Raw genomic sequence first — 22,214 nt, forward strand, 5'->3', positions numbered from 1 at the left:
ATGAAACAGGATGAGTCAATCACAAACACTCCAGCTTGACAATGGATTTATGACAATAATGAATTGGGTTACATGATACATGAAGACACAATTTGATTGCTATCATATAGCAAGGTATCAAATGTGTTAACAAACCATACACATAATATACACTTTTCTAAATACCATTCCTGACCAAAGCATTTTCCCATGCTGACAGCAAAATCATGATTTTCATGATTTTAACAATCCTGCTCTCTTTTCCTTTTGAATGCATTGTTAATTTCCATAATCTAAGTTCCTGCACTATCAAGGAAACAGATGACTCAGTGATACTTATCCAGACTTTGAAAGCACTGTGTTCATAAAAAAATCCATATCAAGTTCAGTGAGACCATACTTTGTTGGTCACATAATGCAGGTTCATGAGACACATGATCGTCTTGAGTCCCTCCTCCACACAAATTATGTAGATGATGGTCACAAGAATGTCACATGATCACAAGAATGTCACATGATCATCTGGTATCCATTAACGTCTGTCATCATATTATCACCTGATGTCCATTGGAGTCTCTTCTCCTCCAAGATGATGTAGAACCATGTGAAGCAGCCTGCAAAAAGTCATTAAAAGGAAATAATCAGTCAGAATAATTATCAGAAAATAATCTGAATTCTCTAATTGAACAGTGGCGTAAAACTAAACTTCCTCAAAGTGATCAGCTATATTATTTCAAAAGGTTGTTGATTTTCAGGCCATATGTAAACACTGCTTAAGACAAATTTTCGCATGGATGTATTTGATAAACAGCTTATAATATCTCCATCCTGTTTGCTTGAAATACTTTGCTTGTATAGGGCATAAAGTACTTAGCTTCAGACAGTTTCAAGCATGTATTGTGTAGATTGATGTTCATGATGTTGGTCACTGAACTGTCTGGGTCAGACTCATTATTTACAGATTGCCAACATATAGTTGGAATATTACTGAGCATGGCGTTAACAGCCAAACTCTAGAATGTATGTGTACACATGACTGGACAACTGCATATATAATTGGTGTTGTGTTATTTAAGCACATGAAACATCAAGTACCATGTTTGAATGTCTTGCGGTATGTCTACCCAACCTTCCATTGTCCAGACATGTGCTTTACTAAGTCAGTGAGCCTGACCACCTGATCCTGTTAGTCGCCTCTTACAACAAGCATAGTATCTTTTGTGGCAAGCATGGGTTGCTGAAAACATTTCCTACCCCAGATCTCACAAAGATGTAGTAACCAGAATGTTCAGTGAGAATAGAAAGGAAATACAACACACTGAATGACTGCATCAAAAAGCTTGCCACAGATTAATAACAGAAACTGTTATGGCATCATTTGGCCCTCTCTATTAGTTCAGATTGCATTTGACTTAATGGCTCATGAGTAAGATCTGGTATTATTCACTAACCGATTTGAGGGAAGATATGTAGACACTATTGATCTCAGTTCCTGGAAGTTACCTGTAAAAAGAAAATCAGGTTGTCTTCAAACATCAACGTAAGTCACATCATTTCATAATTAGCTAGATAAAATATTGTAAGAATGACCTTATTAGATACTGAAACACCCTGAAAAGTCATAATCAACTTTGACTCAATATCAGAAAATATCTGCTCATAAGAGACTATCCACCATTGATTTTGATCACCTTATGCTAAAATACCAAGAACTTGATTGATATGTGGGCATTATAAAAATGTCAATTTGCATTTTTTTTTCCCTCCTGCCCAGCCCTTTCGCCAATGTTAGAGTCCAAAATGAAGCAAGTTTGGGTTTTCTCAGGTTCTGATTGACTAAGGCTCCTTTTCAATTTACAAGGAACTGTTTGTTTCTATCAAAATTAAAATGTGAGACTAAGATTTAATCTAAATACCAACCTATACAAAAAGCAATATAAATAGTTCCGACTTTCATTCCTGGACACAGTAATTGTCCACTGTCAGAATATACTCATCAATGCAAAACTTTCCCCAGATTATAGACAGCTGACTTACCTCTATCCATTCTGAGACAGCCACTGACAATAGCAACTTGCATTACTTGTGCCAGTCTCTCGATCGCAGTGTGAAGGTCGGGGTTGTCAGCTGCAAGCTCCGCCTTCTTCTGCAGGTACACCACCGAATTGAGAATATTCATCACATCGCCTACTGTCAGCAGGTACTGAGACATGTGCGTGTTTTCACAAAACTGCAGACTTTGAAGTAGCCCCAGATGGAGTTTAGACAGGATGCTCAATGTTTTCGTGATGTTCTCCTGTGAGATGTTGCGTGGCTTGCAGTTGCGCAGCATGTTGAAGATGATTGGTCCCCGCACACACCAGCCTGTGAGTCCCGGGATTGGGGAACAGTAGGTGTTGTGGATGCTGACTTGTCGCACTGACTCACAACACAGGGTGCAGTCCTCTGTGATCCACTCTGTCACATGCTCAAGCAACATTTGGGGCAGGATCTTTACCTTGTCTGAAAACAAAGGTTGTTTAGTTGCTTAGTTCAGGAGTTTAGAAAAAATGCCTGCTACAGGTTCCATGAACATATAGTCAAGTTCACCTACACATCAGATGAGATCATAAGATATTAGGGGAAGTGTGTTCGCTAAGTGGTAAAAGCGTTGGTTGTCACGCATAAGACCCGTGCTTGATTCCACACACGGGTACAATATGTCAACCCCATTTCTGGTATTCTGTACTGTGATATTGCTGGAATATTGCTAAAAGTGGCATAAAACCATACTCACTCAGTCAACAGATATTAAGTGTGTAAAGATATTCTGAACTAAGTATGTATGGCAGTTTCCTCTGCTGAACTATTGTGTCTGCAGGTCATGAATGATATTTGGCCAGTGACAAAAATGGCATGGACACAATTGTAATTTAAATTCTATTTCTTGCTTGCATCTGTGACATGGTTAAACAGCTGGTCTCCCGATCCTACTTGCATGGACCATAGTGTCAAGCAATTGGTCACTTGATCCTCCCCAAAAACTATGGTGTCAAGAAGCCTGTCTCCTGATCCTGCTTGTATGTTTAGTGTTAAACAAGCAGGTCCCTGTTCTATAAAGTGGTCTTAGCACTGATCTTAACTCCCATACTTTAACATTGGCCTATGGTTGCCATTTTGCTAGGATCATTAGGTTGAGCAGGCCCTGAGCTTAGATTTTCGAAGCTCCCTTAACACTATGATAATTGTAATTGTATGGCACCTACGACAATCTTAGCATGAAGAGAGCTTTGAAAATCTAGACTCTGGTCTACAGATCCTGCTTGTATGTACCACAGGGTCCTGATCCTCAAGTGAGTGAGTGAGAGAAGTTAACGTTGCACTTGGAAATATTCCAGCAGTGTGTACATAATCAAGTCTGGACGGGACAATCCAGTGATCGACAGCTTCAACATCAATCTATGCAATTGGGATGTGATGATGTGTCAACCAAGTCAGTGTGCCTGACCACCTAGTCCTGTTAGTTGCCTCTTACAAAAAACATGGGTTACTGAAGATCAGTTCAAACTCGGATCTTCACTGGTCTGATCCTTGAGAGCAGTGATACTGGACAGTAAAGTACCTACCCACAAGGGTGTGTATGGAAGTCACAGATGCTATGAAGTTACAGACGAACAGTGGGGAGACTGAAGGAAGTTTGAGGAAGACTTGAGAAGGGCTTGGGAAGAGAAGGCAGTAATCTTCCACTACCCTCTGGCTCAGGTCCAGCACACAGGGGCTGTCTGCACCTCTCTCCTGCAAAAACACTGACAGGGCTATTAAACAGATCCATCTTGACAATCGATTACAACATGTACAGTGCAAATATTTTAATGCAACTAAAGATACATTGATAGATCTATATATTTAAAGATGATCCTCATGTAAACTTTAACAAATTTAAATGAAGTAGAATATTAGCATGAAAATATGCTAGTTTCATGATGTCAACCTGTTCAGGCATTTTTATCATGCAACATCGCATTACAGGAGATAAAACACAACATTTTAATTCAAACGGTTACCCTGTTCAAACTGTGTACCGCACCCATTACAACGTTTAAGAGATTGCTCAAATCTTTGCAGTCGATATCTAACCCACTCTACATAGGATGTTGTGTAAGATGAACCCAGCCTACCAACTAAACAACAGAATGACTGGAGATTCAAGAATGGTTGACCAAATTTAAAGCTGACTAGTTGATATCTTGACACAGAGAGGTATGAAATTGGGGTAAAAGAATTGATTTGATTTGACTTGATTAAGATGAGGTTATTAAATCTAATTCAAAAGCCTTTTTATGAATGGAAAGAAGTTACTACCTGCATCCAGATGGCAGCACAATCCAACACAGGGCTGCAACTAACTGAGAGAGCCATGGATACCAACTTTGTCAGCAAAGTGTTACTGGAGTTGTCTCCCCTTCCCCCAAAGATCAAATTGAAAATATGATATTTGCTCTTCGTTGGGGTTTCTTTGAAGCATGTACAAAGCATCTCTAACAACTGGAGTTCTTGTATAGCACTCAATTTCTGAAATGAAAATATGTCATTCATTTGTCTGAATCAAAGGTATCACAGTAACATTTCTCATAGGAACAGCAGCGGCAAAGCAGTCTAGCCTTAAAAATGAATTTGGCAATATTGACATGTATTTTGAGATTTCTAATGGTAAAACTCAACTCAGGATAAAATTAAAAAAACATTTAAAATGAAACCAAAATCCCTGAAATCTGTGGAAATTTCTCATGTCCGACATGATCACAAATCAAGGAACACACCTACACATCAAATTGCTACATCTTAGAAAAGAATGAGCCTCTCGTCACATCCCTGTACAAAATTTGCATGAGCCATATTCAGCATGGACACATTCCTCTGCAACACAATTACCCTGTGTCTCTTACCATGAAACCTACACCAAATGTTAATCGACTGCATAACATATTATATTATATTATGAACCTTTTTCTTCTTCCTTGTCCTGAAGAGTATGTATTCACTACAAACATCAGCAGCAAAGTTCTCAGCTCCACCCCCAAGGCCCGGTATAGCAGCCCCCTCCTGTGAGGAGAAGCAGGTGGCAAGGTAGGACAGAGCTTCACGTGTGCAGTCTGGAAACTCTAGGTACTTCAGCTTCTTCATTATTGTCGACATACTGGAAGCACATCAAGCTGAAAAACAAGGACTTGTGTCAGGTGGTGAGATGAAAGGAGGTTTGACGTCATACTTAAGAATATGATGATGTACATGGGTATGTATGTGTGGCTACTTGTACCTGCCTAGACTTCAGATTGTTTTATAGTGCTAGCTCACTGACATGTAATGCCATTAATACCAAGCACCAGGCAGGGACCAACAAGTATCATATTATAACTTCTTTTGATATGACACAGCCAGGGATCAAACCCACAACCTTGCAATCTCCAGGCAGATGGTAGAACTTATATAAAGTATACGACAGCTTAATCCATGTGAATACGGATCCAAACCTATGGTCACAAATTTCATGTGTACAGCACTGCTCCACCTTACCCAGCTTATTTCCACAAACACTTTAACCTGTAGGCTACCCAATCACCCCTCTGTTAAGCAACAAATATAAGCACTTCTTCCTGTACAGATGCTCTCTCATGAGTTCACACTGTCATATACTCATAGGTAAGAGTTTTATGGATGTCAACTTCTACATTATGCAGAACTCTAAATAACATGTCGGACATAGGTGAATCAAGAGAGGGGGTGCATGCTGTAGGTGCATTCGTAGACTAAACTGATTCATAGACCTGCAAATCCAGTGGATTCATACATGGATTGATCGGTGGATTCATAGATGCTAGTAAAACTTCAATGAAGAAAATCAAGATTATTACTTTAGTGTAAACGAAAAGTGTTTGAGTTTGTGAAAAAAAAGAAATACATCAGGTAAGTATTTTTGGTAATGAAAAGAATTCTTCACAGCAGGCCAGGTTTGACGAAATTCTCCCCCTACGATATGAGTTCCAGTCGTTAACATATATACAGCATAACAACTTCAGGTCTACCTTTAGAATACAGCACTACAAACTTTACAAAACACATCATTATACTCTTTCACTTAATTGTAGGTGATTATGGTTAGGGTTAAGGTTAGGCTGAGGTTAGGTGAGGTTAGGTTAACCCAACCCTAACATCCTCACGAGAAGATGTGGTGCTGTATTCTACAGGTGTCCCCAATTTCATTAACCAAATCCAGTATGTTTACAAAATGCTATTATTAAATTACTTATACACATCTACAAAAGCCTATGAACAAATCTGGCTACAAAAACGGACCATTGTATGCACTTGATATATTTCTTAAACGTACATCTTGTGCTACTGGGGTTAAACATTATTAAAACATCCACAAACTCTATCTTCAAACACAAGTGCCCAGGAAGAGGGTGTATCAAAATCCATGAAAACTGAAAAGCTTGATTAGTTTTAAAAACAACTTGTCCACAACACAATCCAAAGTCTATATGGCAAGAATAGACACTTATCATTATGCATATTGCAAAAAGAAATAGAAACTGAACATTCCCTCTCGATATATAAGTACCAACTTAGGAAATTGCTTCATAAGTTCGGATTTCAATTCATCGAAGTTAGCAGGGAAGTGAGAAGTGTTCTTTGTGAAAGATCAGATATTGTGTGAATGAGAAATAATTATTTACGCACCATATGTCAAAAGAGGGAAGAGAGGTCTGAGTCTGTTTATCTTGATGAGACATGGGTGAACACCCTTGACCTTAACTTTTCTTTTCCACTAATCAGCATTGATAAGGACATATTTGTAATTTAAAGATTTCATTTTCCTCATCAAAAGTTAATATTTCATGTATGGTTGTCACTTTTTCTGTTTTGTGTCAATTATTTTGTCCTGACGGTGCTACTTTTGTAGAATTTTTCACATGAAAACTATGGACAATAAAAATACACAAAAAAACATGTTTTTCTTTCTTAAGGTCCATAGGAGATAATGCTTTTTTCTTATGATAATATCACATGTTTAGAAAAATCATTGAGCATAGCTAATGACATATGCCTAACCAAGCCTGTGTCTGGCCAACCGATAACGTTAGTCACAAGCATGGGTTATTGAAAAACTAGCCGAGAGCAGCGATGTCTTGACTGTATAGCTACTGAAAAACGTCACTGTCCTTGTTTACAGAATTCATTCCGTGACACTACAGAATCTAAATCTTCACTCGGTAAGACTCGTACTAAGAGTTCCGCCCGTACCCCCAACTCATTCACTCTAAAATGACGTGATTGCTTTAACGAAATGACAGAGATGAACAAAGAACACGAAACAGTCAATTAGTCTCGACTGGTACTACTGGGCAGGGACCATATACAGATACATCGGGTCTCAATACTGAGTGAATGACTTTTGAAAAAATTGAGTAAGTCACCGGCTATTCGGTCCTCTTCACTTCAAAAACTGATCAATCCATTGCTTTGACATATGGATGCAACTAAATTTCATCCCTGGTGCCTCTGGAAATAAGTTTCTTTAATCGAATAGCGTTAACTGCTTGTTATTGAAACAGTGATATGTATTTAGTTTTCGAAGAATATAATCTTTCTCAGACCAGCATGCGCTTCTTGTGAACTACGTCACAGTTTCCCCACCTGTCCCAAATCTCAGTGCACTGGCGATATGGGAATCGCTTAACATGTACAACAGTGCATGCAATGTTAGGAGTATGTTGTGAACAGTGGATTTTTCAGTATGTTTCGAACTAGGGATAATTTACAACAGGAATATGTCACTCGCATGCTTTCTTTACCATTTGTACTAATTAACGTGTGCCTCGTCATGCTCAAACGCACACAGTGACTTGGCTCATTCCCAACGCAACTTCAGCCTTGTTTAACAGAACTTCAGCCAGTTTATTGCATCAGTCGGAATTCTACAATGAATGAATGAATAAATAATAGTAAGAATTATTAGCAAGAATTATGTGAATGAATGAAAGAAATAAAGCAAAAGAATAAAAGAAAGAAGTGTATATGTGAATGAATGAAAGAATAAATGATACACCGCGGCCTTCCCTCCCAAAAATGTTAAAGAACGCAAAAGTATCGCGAGAATGCATGTGTTAGCATCAGCTATCCTTTTTAAAAAATCTGCTTTGAGACATTTGTCTTACCATAAATAATTAATTCAGATATCTTATTGCATGTGGGGAATGGAATGGATATTAACAAAATGCAAACTGACACTGTCACACACCCCTCAAAACGGAAAGTTTAAAAGCTGTCACAAAGCGTTCTAAACACCTTTCCAGTTTTGTCAAATAATAAGATCAACAAGAAAGAAGGAAGTTATGGAACTCTAACCCTGAAGCATCACAAGTATCAATGGCGGATCAGATCAGATCGGCGATATGTCAGATTTTTCACACACCTCAAATACACCCCAACATTCTTTTATAGATTATGAAAGTAACACCATTACAGGCAAACACATTTCACATGGCACTCTATTCCCCACATAAGAATTAAAGCTGTATGTGAAAAATGTTTTGGAAGAAATAGCTAGAAACACTCAAACAACGCCGTGTTTAGTATTTCAATGGCGAATCAGAACAGATTAGCGGTATGTCATATTTTTCACACACCTAAAATACAACTTAACATTTTTAAAGTCATAAAACTATAACTATTACTTGCAAATACATTTCAGCTAAAGGCATGTTTTCCTTCTAAAAATTAAACGAATGTGTGAAAGAAGTTTTTATCGGTACAATTTAGTCTACCTTCGCTGTGAATCGAGAATAGAAGCTATGGCAGTGAGCTATAACATAACGACTTAAAACTTTACTGCAAATCTACTGCCCTAATACGACACTAATACCAATTATCTGACTTAAACTGAAGTGACAAAATAGTTAACCTATCTTCTACATGTTGGATTTCAGTTGTTACAACACTCAGCGAATTTAATCAGCAGTTGAAAATTAAATAAACCGGGCTCAACTATAAATACTACGCTTCCGCCATCTATTGGCTACACTGGTTACGTAACGAACCGAGGGATATACGTTCAGGGCTTTTCGGGGTGTTTCTTCTCCCTCTATACAGTATGGTTCAAAATTATTGAGAATAGCTAAAGCATTTCATATTATTAAACGAGAACAAATCAGATAAAATTGAATGTATTGTGAAAGTGAACTGACCTTTTCATGTTGTGTAGGTAACAATTTAATATCTTATCAAGTCTCCTTGAGCTTCACGGCATAGTCTAAGACGGGTAGGCATACTTCCTATCAGAGAGGTTAGTGTCTCGTGAGTTATGCTGTCCCAGTATCGGACCGCTTCTCTCTTCATGTCTTCAATTTTTGTCAACCCCTTTTGATTCACACATTCCTTCATCATCCCCCAAATGTTCTCAATGGGATTTAAGTCAGGACTATATGCAGGAAATGGTAATGCAGTCACATTTTTCTCCTGAAACCACTGCTTGGCATGTTTTGCGGTGTGTTTAGGATCATTATCTTGCTGCAAAATCCAGTCATTTCCATAAAACACATGTGCACTTGGAAGGAGAAAATTATCTAATATGTTAGTGTAGCGTTGACTTGTCAGATTTCCCCCAAACACACACAGCGGGGTCGTTCCTAATAAGGATATCCCTCCCCATACATGAAACTTTGGGCTGTATTTAGGTCGTCGATACAACGGTGCTGACGCAGACTTTGTCCATATTTTCACATTATTGGGATATACCCATATTGAGCTTTCATCAGTAAAAATCACATTTTCCCAGTCAAAGTTTTCATGTGCCAAACACCACTCAACACGCCTGTCTTTATGTTCTTGTTTCATGAGAGGAGAAGGAATTCCAGTCTTTTTCTCCCATCCAAGATCAATCAAATTTCTTCTAACTGTAGATTTTGATACAACTGTTGATCCCCTTTCTATCATTTCATACCTGATGTTGGAGATGCTTGCCCTTTGCTTTTTAGACTCTAAAATTCCCAGCCGGACGCGATCTGAGAAGTCCAATTTTCTGGGTCTCCCTGCTCCTTTCTGGTGCCCAAAATCCTTTCCCTCTTTAAAATTCTTCCTAATCCTATACACAGTAGAAAGAGGAGTTCCTGTTCTCTCTGCCAATGTATTTACATCATCAATTCCTTGATTACACAACTCAAAAATCAACCTTCTTTTATCTTCAGCAGACATTGTTGACAGTGCTGAGGAAAATGACGTCTGCTACAAATTCAGGGGAGGTAACTCTAATTGTACTATACTCAGTAGGCCAAGATGAGTTACCTCCCTTATACCATTACTTAGTTTTAAGTATCAGTGAATCAGTTGAGGTGTTAGGATAGCTCAAAGTAAGAAGAAAAATTCTCAATAATTATGAACCAGACTATATATAGTCTCCCCGTTCGAACGAACTGATACGGGTTTTTTTGTAATATAGGTCCCTGCGTATCGAGAAATTGTCTAAACGCTATTTTTACCTCTATTCCTGTACCCACGTCCGTACTTGATCAATTCCTTACATTCCTTTTTTGCAAGAGTACATACATCTAGATGTACGTCGATCATTGATTTTGATAAAATCTTAGTTAATGCTCTTTCTTCATATACACGCTAGCCATACAGTTAATAAGGCGACATATATGTGACTAAAGCATATCGATATTCATTGCTAAATGTTTAAATCACCACTCTTGACTTTACTACTACTACTTACTACTACTTACTACTACTACTACTACTACTACTACTACTACTACTACTGCTACTGCTACTACTACTGTTGGTGCTGCTGCTGGTACTACTACAACAACATCAATATTAGTAGTAGTAGTGAGTGAGTGAGTTCATATTTAACCTAACATCGGCAACGTTTCAGCCATATCGTGACGAGAACATTCAGCAATGAAAATGACCATGTGTACATTATAAAACCTGTCAACGAAGGACAGTAAAACACCTAGCATATCACAATTAGCATAGTGAGTAACTAGTGAGTGAGTTAAAACTGTTATCATTATATGAACAATGCAGTATAAAAACAGGCTATAGATCGCCAGCAACAGAAGGTAGATCACCACTCTAGGGACCATGGGGACTTACAGTACCTTTGCTACCTGCATGGACCCTAGTTGGATTTACACCATCCCTTCAGCTGCTAGCGATTGTAAGAAATTGTAGCCAGAATTAAAATAACACAAATACTACACTTAAAAATCCTGGCAAGAATAAATTTACCTTGAAAATTTTGGGACTTACGTACCCTCTCAGGAGGACAATAATTTTACAATACTTCAGCCCCCTTTGAGGGTACAGCCACTAATAATCAATGTTCCTAATCTATACTCCCAATCATCAAATTTCAACTATCTACAGAACATATCAAGTTTTAGGTTGCTTTTACAGGCTCCACCATATGCAATGGAACCATAATCAAGCTTCGAGCGGACAAGTGATTTGTATAGGTGGAGGAGAGTCAATTGATCCCCTCCCCATTTTGAGTTGGAAACAACTTTTGATAAATGCAGCGCCTTCAGGCATTTACTTTTTAGGTATTTCATATGCGGAAGAAAAGTTAAACGAGAGTAAAAAAATTATACCCAAGAACTTGGCCTCCTTGACAACTTGATGGAAGTTCCATTTAAAAACAGCTCTGGGTCCTTATGCGGTTTATATTTTCTACAAAAGTGGATGCAATTGGTTTTTGACTAGGGCAATTTAAAGCCATTTTCGAGACACCATTTATCTATTTTCTTTAAACACAACTGCAGTTGCCTCTCAATAGTGTGCATATTTTTACCGCGACAGGAAATATTAAAATCATCCACGAAAAGCGATCCATCTTTTGACTCATTTAAAACCTTGGTTAAACTGTTAATCTTAATGCTAAACAGTGTGACAGACAAATACTGCCTTGTGGGGCACCCTGATCCTGAGTATAATGATCAGACAGGGTTGAACCCACTCTGACTTGAAATTGCCTGCCAGTCAAAAAGTTGAATATAAAAAGAGGCAAACGGCCTCTTAATCCAAAATCACGTAAATCTTTTAAAATACCAAATTTCCAGGTGGTATCATATGCTTTCTCTAAATCGAAAAAAATTGACGCTGCATGTTGTTTATTAATTATGGCATTCTTAAAAAAAGATTCTAAACGCACTAGATGATCTATTGTACTTCTGTTTTTACGGAAAAAACACTGTATATCGGTGATTAGGTTATTGGTTTCTAAGTACCAAACTAATAGATTATTGATCATGCATTCCATGGTTTTGCAAACGCAGCTAGTGAGTGAAATTGGTCGATAATTAGAAGGATCGGTGAGATCACGTCCGGGTTTAGGAACAGGAACAATTATAGCATCACGCCATGAAGAAGGAAATTCCCCGGATGTCCAAATACTATCAAAGACATGTAAAAGTGTCTCTAAACAGGATTCCGGTAAGTGCTTCGGGAGTTGATAATGTATGTTATCAGCTCCTGCAGCAGTATCGTGAGCTTGGTCAAGAGCCTTATGAAGCTCATAAATAGAAAATAATTCATTATAGTCTTCCCCATTATCTGAATTAAAATTAATAGGTTTCTTTTCTTGTCGCTGTTGATACGTGTGAAATTTAGGTACATAGTTAGAGCAGGAAGAGTGTTTAGCTAAAGTTTCACCTAATTTATTTGCAATATCTGAAGTATCTGTAAATATTTCACTTCCATTCTTAAGATGATGGATGCCGGGTTTAGAGCCTTTACCTTTGATTCTTTGTACCATGTTCCATACCTTTGAAATAGGTGTTCGTGAACTCAGTTTAGAAACGTAGTTTTGCCATGACTCTCGTTTATTTTGTTTAAACGTGCGACGAGCTTAACATTTTAAATTGATTCAGGTTGTGAACAGTTGGATGGCGGCGGAAATATTTTTCCGCCTTCTTTCTTGCTTTTCTAGCTTGTTTGCAATCCATGTTAAACCATGGTTTACGAATATGTGGAACCGCAGAGGACTTTGGGATGCACTCATCAGCAACTACGTTCACTTCATCAGAAAATATCTGAATAGGATCAAGGACATTCATAAATAATTATGGTTTTAATCTTTCACAACATAAGGTTTGAAATAACGACCAGTTAGCCTTTGTAAAGATCCATCGTGAGGATGATGGAGCATCAGAGGGGTTTATACCAGAAATAATAGTGGGGAAATGATCACTGCCACAAAGGTCGTCATGGCCTGACCATTCAAATTCGTTATATAAAGTGGAATCAGCAACAGATAAGTCCAGAGAAGAGTATGAGCCAGTTGCAGGATGAAGATATGTGTTTGTACCATCATTAAAAATGCATAAATCATTGTTTGAGAAGAAATCTTCAAGTGTCTTTCCTTTTGCATTGGTGCTATTACTACCCCAGAGAGGGTTATGATCATTGAAATCCCCCATGATAACGCAGGGTTTGGGAAGTTGGTCATAGAGAGCCTGAAGAGATCAGACTGCCTTATAGAGGATGATGGCGGTATATACAAGTGAACACAAAGTAAGAACGATATGTAGGGTTAATCGTACCGCAACTGCCTGCAGTGGGGTATGAAGCGAAACTTGGCTGTGAATTGTGCCCTGACTCACCAGAATAGATGATCCTCCTGCAGCTTTATCTCCTGGGGGAGAAAAACAGTGATAGGAATCGTATCTTCTCAAGTCGAATTTATCGGTTGATTTTAGATAGGTTTCCTGTAAACATAATGCTGGTGGTTTTAAATCTTGAATCAAAAGCTGTAAATCGTTAAAATTATTTCCGAGTCCTCGACAGTTCCACTGAACAATATGCAAAGACATTATCTTTTCGGGGGATTATTTGGGGATCTACCTCTACCTTTCTTTGAGGGCGACAAGCTATGTGTCCTCTGATTATGGTTATCGGACACATCCATGTCTTCAAGGGATCCATATTTCTTGCACAACTGGATCTTGTTATTGGATCCTTTTGACATTCTGCCACTTGGAGGCTTTTTGGATAATTCTGTCCTTGGTTTGCTTTTGTTTGTTGGGATTTGTTTAACATTACTATCCGCTTGTGTATTTTGAGGTAATGATTGATCTTCAGAAATGATTGTTTGTGAACACGTAGTTGAAACAGTTATTGAATTAGAAGCGAGCTGAATTATCTCCGGACATTCTGTTTTCGTCCATGTGTAATCTGTTTGACATCCAACAGATACACATGAAACAGGAACACGTTGTGATACTGGCTGTGAAACATTTCTGGAAGCAGCATCAGCGTAAGAATTACGAGTAGATTGTTCCTCATTCATAACAATCTTCTTAGCATCTTGGAATGAAATGTTCATTTCGTGTTTCAACTTAACGATTCTACTCTCACTTTTCCACGAAGGACAATCTTTAGATGGATCTTTAATACAGTCAGCACTATCTGTACAGTCTCCACCACAGCGAGCCATGGCAATACTGCTGACATCTGTAACATCTCAGCGGATTTGGGATGTACATATCCACTTTGATGTTACAATATCCTGCTTTTATGGAATCCGGAATTTTTGGAAGACCAAACGTAAACAAGTACGTATTGGTCTTAATGACCTCGCCATTTCTTTTCGAAGTGAAACGTCTGACTGCGATAACATTTTGGCTTTTTAGTTCCTCAAGAATGTCGTCCTCAGTCATATCAACTGAAGGTAGATCACCATACTAGGGACCATGGGGACTTACTGTACCTTTGCTACCTGCATGGAACCTAGCTGGATTTACATCATCCCCTTAGCCGTCAGCAATTTGGGAAATCTAGCCATGCAAACAAAAAGACACTTATACTACGATTAAAAACGTGGAAAGTTTGAATTTACTTTGAATGTTTGTGGACTTACGTACCCGCTCAGGAGGACAATAGTTTTACAGTACTTCAACCCCCTTTGAGGATACAGCCACTAACAAGCACAGTTATGAAACTTCCAATAATAAAATATTTATATATTTACAATTCAGTCAATAAATCTAATTCTTTTTAAAATGCCATGATTAAATGAGAGCTTGTGTTATTTAAAAAGATCCTTCAGAGTTCGTGAATTAAAATAATGACCCTTGTGATGGAATACTCAACACAGTCATGCAGGATATTCTTGACTGTGATTCTTCCATCACAAGGGATAAAAAACGAAGGATCCTCACCTATAAGCAAATATTTATGTGTATATCTTGTATGGCCAATACGACATCGTCGCATGATGACCTCCTCAAATCTGGACTGACAACCCAAGTAGGTGTAACTGATATATGGTTTTATTTCGTGTAATTTATTTATATCTACTTGGGTGTCCCACTTCTTCTGCATCAAATCATGGATGTAGGCTCTAATGCTGACTTTATAATCAGTGTATGAAATAAGAAGTGGTGTCACAGATTTGTTAAATGCTGCCTTAGCAGCAAGGTCGGCCATTGTGTCCCCAGAAATGCCTACGTGGCTGGGTAACCAGCAAAAGACAATGTCGCATTGGCCAGTAGCAAGATCATTATAAAGTTCAAACATTTCTGTTAAAAGTGGATGTTTACAAGAGATGTTTTTGATAGCCTGAAGACAAGAAAGCGAGTCAGAATGAATAATATATTGTTTATGTTTTGGATGTCTTGGAATATATTTAAGAGCTGTTAATATGGCGTTTGCTTCAGTTGTAAAAATTGAGCTGTCATCGGGTAATCTAGAAGATATTGTTCTGGATCCAATGACAGTGGCACAAGAGACTGTGCCACCACCCTTGGACCCATCTGTAAATAAGGTTTTGTAATGGATATATTTACTATTTAATTGACGATATTCCTGTTTATATTGTACTTCATTAGTTTCTGATTTTTAAAACTGTGTTAGAGTTAGGTCAACATGTGGCCTAACCAACTGCCAAGGAGGAGAAGACAGCAAACGCAAAGGAGCTATATTTTCCAGCTCAATGCCGGCAGCAAAAAGGAATGGTTTAATTCTATGCCCAAGAGGTGGAACAAGAGAAGATTGCATGGTGTATAAATCCTCGTAGTGGGGGCTACAGACACAGCTGAAAGCAGGGTTAAACTTGTTAGAATATAACTTTGTAATATATTGTAAGGATAGTTTTATACGGCGCTGTTCAAGAGATGGTTCATCTGCCTCAACGTAGAGACTGTCAACGGGAGAGGTTCTAAAGGAATCAAGACAAAGTCTTAGACCTTGGTGATGGATAGAATCTAACAGTTTAAGGTTGCTTTTGCAGGTTCCACCATATACAATGGAGCCATAATCAAGTTTGGAACGAATGAGTGATCTATATAGATGAAGGAGAGTAGTTTGATCCCCTCCCCACTTTGAATTGGAAACAACCTTTAACAAATCGAGTGCCTTCAGGCATTTAGCTTTTAGTGACTTAATATGTGGCAGGAAGGTTAAATGTGAATGGAAAATAAGACCCAAGAACTTGGCCTCCTTGACAACTTTGATGGGGTTGCCATTTAGATATAGTTCAGGATCTTTATGTTGTTTGTATTTACGGCAGAAATGGATACAATTTGTTGTGGATTTAGAAAATTTAAAGCCGTTTTCAAGACACCACTTATTTATTTTGTATAAACACAACTGCAGTTGCCGTTCAATAGTATGTATTTAAAAAGTTTCACATAAATTGAGGCAAACGACCCCGTAATCCAAAATGATGTAAATCTTTTAAATTAACATATTTCCAGGTGGTGTCGTATGCCTTCTCTAGATCGAAAAAGATCGACACTGAGTGTTGTTTATGAACTATGGCATTTTTAAAGATTCAAGACGCACTAAATGATCAATGGTACTACGGTTTTTACGGAAACAACATTGTATATCGGTTAGAAGATTATTGGTTTCCAAGTACCAAACGAGCCGATTATTGATCATGCGTTCCATGGTTTTGCAAACACAGCTAGTAAGTGAAATTGGTCGATAGTATGAAGGATCAGTATGATCACGTCCAGGTTTAGGGATTGGGACATCTGTTTTGTCACATCTTTTTAATCTCCAGCTTTACCTTGAAGTCCTTTTTCCAAAAGAAATGGTGAATATGAAGTAAGGGTACGTTCCCCCTTAGCTTCAATAACTAGAAAACGAGGCCAAGTATCCCTCTCAGAATAAAGTAATTTGGTAACTTCTTCATCATCAGAGGAATCTAGTCCTGAATCTGAGTCAGACAATTGCCGCTTTGGTTTTTCTGGATTTAGTTTTCCCATGGTTATATGTATTGTGGTTCAGCATTCTTGCTCCCTGCCCGCCACGGAGCGCCAACAAGGGCGATGCCACACGTAAGCGGTATTCCAGCATACTGACACCAAAAGGATACAGGAATGTTATACTCCAGTTGAACCAAAGGATCAACCAGATTGGCCCATGAGCCACCGCCTTCTGGCATAGGACTCTAGGCAATAGTAAAGGCAACAGGTTATTGATGACATTCATTGAAAGCATCTCATAATTTTGATGCTACGCAATTTCAGAACGAATGTGTCCATGCTCAGTGCACGGCATGACCAGCCGATTCTACCACCCGTCTAGGTGAAATAAGGGCCGAAGTGGCGTGTTGAGCAAAAGGAACGCGTTCCAGACTCCCAGTGCCCTCAACTACCAGGATCCCGTCCTCCACCGACACGGGACGCAACCCACGGCAAACAGGTTGCCCAATTTAGTCGCCTCTTACGACAAGCAAAGGGGTGCTGTGGACACATTCTATCCCGGGTCCACACGGGAAGTATGCATAGTTTTACCACGGCAAGAAATATTAAAATCATCCACAAACAACGATCCATCAACTGAATCGATTAAAACTTTTGATAAACTATTTGCAGGCTCCACCATATACGATGGGGCCATAATCAAGTTTCGAAACGGACCAGTGATCGATATATGTGTAAGAGGGTCGTTTGATCCCCTCCACACTTTGAGTTGGAAAACTTTCAACAAATCTAGTGCCTTCAGGCATTTGGCTTTAAGGGATTTAATGTGCGGTAAGAAGGTTAAATGAGAATCGAAAAAACCCCAAGAACTAGGCCTCCTTTACAACTTTGATGAGGGTGCCACTTAAAGATAGTTCAGGGTCCTTATGCGGCTTGTATTTTCTACAGAAATGTATGCAATTAGTTTTGGACTTAAAATTTAAAGGCGTTTTCAAGACACCATTTGTTTATTTTGTTTAAACACAACTGCAGTTCTCGTTTATTAGTGTGCATATTTTTACCACGACAAGAAATATTAAAATCATCCACAAATAATGACCCATCAATTGAATCATTTAAAACTTTGGATGAACTGTAGATTTTAATACTAAATAAAGTGACAGACAAAATACTACTTTGAGGGACACCCTGATCCTTATTGTAATGATCAAACAGGGTTGAACCCACTCGGACCTGAAATTGCCTGTCTTTTAAAAACTGTGATATAATAAGGGGCAAACGGCCTCTCAACCCAAACACATGTAAATACCATGCTTCAAAATACCATGCTTCCAGGTTGTATCATAAGCTTTCTCAAGATCAAAGAAAATTGATACGACATGTTGTTTATTTACTATAGCATTTTTAACGAAGGATTCTAAACGTACCAGATGATCAATGGTACTACGATTGTTCCTGAAACCACATTGACTATTTGTGATAAGATTATGAGTTTCAAGATGCCAAACTAATCTATTATTCACCATATGTTACATGGTTTTACAGACACAGCTAGTTAGAGACATCGGTCTATAATTCGACGGGTGTGTATGATCCCTGCCTGATGTTGGGATTGGGACACAATGGCATTGCGCCACGAAGGAGGAATTTTTCCAGACGTCCATATTTTGTCGAATATATCTAAAAGTGTCATCAGACATGATTCAGGCAAGTGTCAAGAGCTTCCTCAAGAGCTGTGTATAACTCATGTAATGAAAACACTTCATTATAATCTTCACTATTATTTGATTCAAAATTAAGTTTTGTCTTTTCCTGTTGTTTCTGATATTTCTCAGGGACAAATGTGCCGATGAAGAATTTTAATTTTGGCAAGTGTTTAGCCAATCCTATTTGCAATTTGAGATGTGTCAGTAATTAAATTATCACCATTTTTGGGATGGCAGATTTGGACATTTGCCTTTAATTCTTTGAACAATATTTCATACTTTGGACATTGGCGTGCGTGAGTTAATTTTGGAGATATAGTTCCGCCAAGATTGTCGCTTGCTTTGTTTAAAGGTACGACGCGCGTTTGCATTCAGTATTTTGTAATCTGTTAAAGTTAAGGACAGTTGGATGATGGATTGCGTACATGTGGAGTTGTAGAGGATCTTGATATGCACTCATCAGCAATTACATTGAAAATGTCAGAAAATACCTGAATAGGATCAGCAATATCACTTGAACATTCGGGTCTTAGTTTAGATGTGCGTTGAGTTTTAAATAGGGACCAGTCCGCCTTGGAAAAATTCCATCTTGTATAAGATGAAGACTCAGTCGCAGAAGATTCAGATAATATCGTTGGAAAGTGATCACTTCCCCAGAGATCGTTGTGAACTGACCAATCAAATTCATTAAGTAGATTAGAGACTGCAAGAGACAAATCTGGAGAAGAGTAGATGCCAGTTGCAGGATGCAGATAAGTGCTTGAATCATCATTAAAAATACACAGGTCATTTTATTAGATAAAAATCCAGTATTTTACCTTTAGTGTTAGTATTTGTACTGCCCCAGAGTGGATTGTGACCATTAAGATCACCCATTATAATGCATGGTTTCGGAAGTTGATCATAGAGAGCTTTAGATCAGTCGGGTGAAGTGTTGAAGAAGTCGGAATATATACTGCGCATAATGTAAGGACAACATGAAGTGTAAGTCTCACTGCAACGGTTTGGAGATTATTTGTAAGTGGTACGTGGCTGTGGAGAACATTCTGCTTAACAAGAATTAGAGATCCATCAATGGCCCTATCACCTGAAGGTGAAAAATAATGATATGCATCGTACTGACATAAGTTAAAAGTATCTGTCCGTTTCAGATGAGTTTCCTGTAGACAGAATGCTGCTGCTGCTAGATCTTGGACTAATAGATGCAACTCATTATAATTAGTTTTCAATCCTCTACAGTTTCATCCATTGTACTATATGTTTGGAAGACATTATCTTTTTGGTGGGTTCATTGGGGATCTACCCCTCGCTTTTTTGGAGGGCAACAAGCTATGTGCCCTGGGGCGGATGCTTTCTGACACATCCATGTCCTCGAGTGAACCATATTTGTGGTACAGTTTGATTCTATTTTCTGACCCTTTCGGGGCTCAGCCACATAGTTTTTTTCAAAGGATCTGACTTTTTAGGTTTGTTTTAACGGTTTCTGAAGATTTTGAAGTTGAGTGAGAAGATGATGCTACTGATTGGATTTGAGACGAAAGTGATTCTGGCGTTTGAGTAGATATTGTAGGTGAAAAAGTCATAGGAGCTTCTGATGTAATCCAAGTGAAGTCAGTTTGACAGCTTGTGGTTTATTTTGTTATACTTGCTTCCGACATGGTGTTTTGGTTATGGAAGCATAGCTTTCTTTAGGTTCAGAACTTTGGACCATTTTTTTTGGCACACGGGTGAATTTTAGTTTGATGATCTTCATGTGATACTTCCAGACAGGGCATTCTTTAGAAAATGATGAATGGGCACCAATGCAGTTTGTATATTTCTTAATGTTAGTGTCACAATCTTCTGTTGTATGTGTCTTTTCGCCACAGGGAGCACAAACAACATACAATGTGCACTTATTAACCCCCATGGCCGAACTTTTGGCATTTGAAGCACCGAAGAGGCTTTGGAATGTACATTTCAACGTTGATGTTACCGTAAGCCATGTTTAGTTGGTTAGATTTATCATCTGAGCTCCCCACCCACCACAGAGTATCATAAGGACAATGCTAAACGCAAGTAGGTCTCTGACTTGCAGCACCAAGGATACTCAGATGATGTACACTAGCCGAAGAATTATAAATAACTAGTCCAACAGATTGGCCCATGAGCCATCGCCTCCTGGCATAACACTCTAGCCTAACCAGAAGTCTTTCAAATGCAGTGGTAAAAAGAGTACCAAAAAATTGAGTTTATTCGTTCTTTAAGGTAGTTCTCTAGAGTTATCTCCGTTTGAAAAAAAGGTAAACACGAGAATACTACTGTTCTAGAGTATTCCACGTAAGTGGCGATGGTCGTATGTGCTCGAACTTTCAGGAAATGACTGAATGTGTTTGTAAAGGCTACTTGCCGTGTTGTCGACATGGAGATACACACAGAGTATACATCATCAATCTCCGTCAATGCTTGATCTACATAACCGCTGCCTGACCGCTCACTGTGTTACATTCTTCATAACTGTTTCTCAATCTCACATCAAGACTTCGGTGAGTTGAGATTGTAATTGTAACCCATTACTGTAGATCTGACTCATTTACTTTGTATATAATAATAATAATAATAATAATGGATAGCATTTATATAACGCTAATCTCCATAAGGACTCTTTGCGCATTTCTCTCACAAAAATTGAATGGAAAAGAACACGTTAAGGGAAAGCCTGTTTGAATAGGAATGTTTTTAAACCAGTCTTGAATGAACTTAGAGAAGGGGAATTGCGCAGTTCATTTGGAAGAGCATTCCAGACTGAGGGCGCACTGTATTTGAGAGAGCGCTGTCCTGCTGACTTTAAGTTGTATTTTGGGACTTTTAACAGTTTCTCACTGGAAGAACGGAGAGTTCATGGAGCCTTGTATGTAGAAAGTTCTGTGGACAGATATGGTGGCAGTGAACCATCAAAATGGCGAAACAAGTTTTGCAATCTTGTATTTGCATCGAAATGCGATAGGCATCCAATGCAGATGCTGCAGCATGGGTGTTACATGATCATGCTTCCTTCTCTTCATCACGAGACGAGCTGCACTGTGCTGTATTCGTTTGAGTCGAGCGATGTCGTCAAGAGGGAGACCAAAGAACACTGAATTGCAGTAATCCATCCTTGAAGTGATAAAGCAACTTACAAGACTGGTTGCTGCATCTTCAGTGAGGTAGGGTCTAATGACAGCAAGTCGGTGCATCTCAAGGAAGCAAGTACGTGATACACTGGTGATGTGGTTGTGGAGACTTAGTGATTCATCCAGGTGCACCCCTAGATACTTCACACAAGGTTGGAAGGGAATATCACTCTCCCCGACCA

The 22,214-nt window shown here is 38.6% G+C and overlaps 1 protein-coding gene across 1 annotated transcript; it reads right to left on the minus strand.

Annotated features, from left to right (window-relative positions):
- Positions 1-34: 34 nt before the first annotated feature.
- On the minus strand, positions 35-7,675 carry LOC137283346 (integrator complex subunit 15-like). Its single transcript, XM_067814801.1, has 7 exons — positions 7,437-7,675; positions 4,963-5,171; positions 4,321-4,530; positions 3,585-3,753; positions 2,017-2,481; positions 1,431-1,482; positions 35-593 (listed from the first exon to the last, which is right to left on the minus strand). The coding sequence occupies exons 2-7, from the start codon at positions 5,152-5,154 to the stop codon at positions 533-535; spliced, it is 1,149 nt and encodes a 382-aa protein (XP_067670902.1). The 5' UTR covers positions 5,155-5,171; positions 7,437-7,675; the 3' UTR covers positions 35-532.
- Between the last annotated feature and the right edge of the window lie 14,539 nt (positions 7,676-22,214).

The sequence above is a fragment of the Haliotis asinina genome, chromosome 5, assembly GCF_037392515.1.
Source record: "Haliotis asinina isolate JCU_RB_2024 chromosome 5, JCU_Hal_asi_v2, whole genome shotgun sequence".
Lineage (NCBI taxonomy): Eukaryota > Metazoa > Mollusca > Gastropoda > Lepetellida > Haliotidae > Haliotis > Haliotis asinina.

What these genes read in the sequence shown, in the direction of transcription:
- LOC137283346 (XM_067814801.1), bottom strand. Translation starts at nt 5,154, where the DNA reads ATGTCGACAATAATGAAGAAGCTGAAGTACCTAGAGTTTCCAGACTGC. An exon ending in GTGCTGCCATCTGGATGCAG is followed by an intron (nt 3,754 to 4,320) that starts GTAGTAACTTCT and finishes GTGTTTTTGCAG; the next exon opens with GAGAGAGGTGCAGACAGCCC. An exon ending in CTGTCTCAGAATGGATAGAG is followed by an intron (nt 1,483 to 2,016) that starts GTAAGTCAGCTG and finishes TTCTTTTTACAG; the next exon opens with GTAACTTCCAGGAACTGAGA.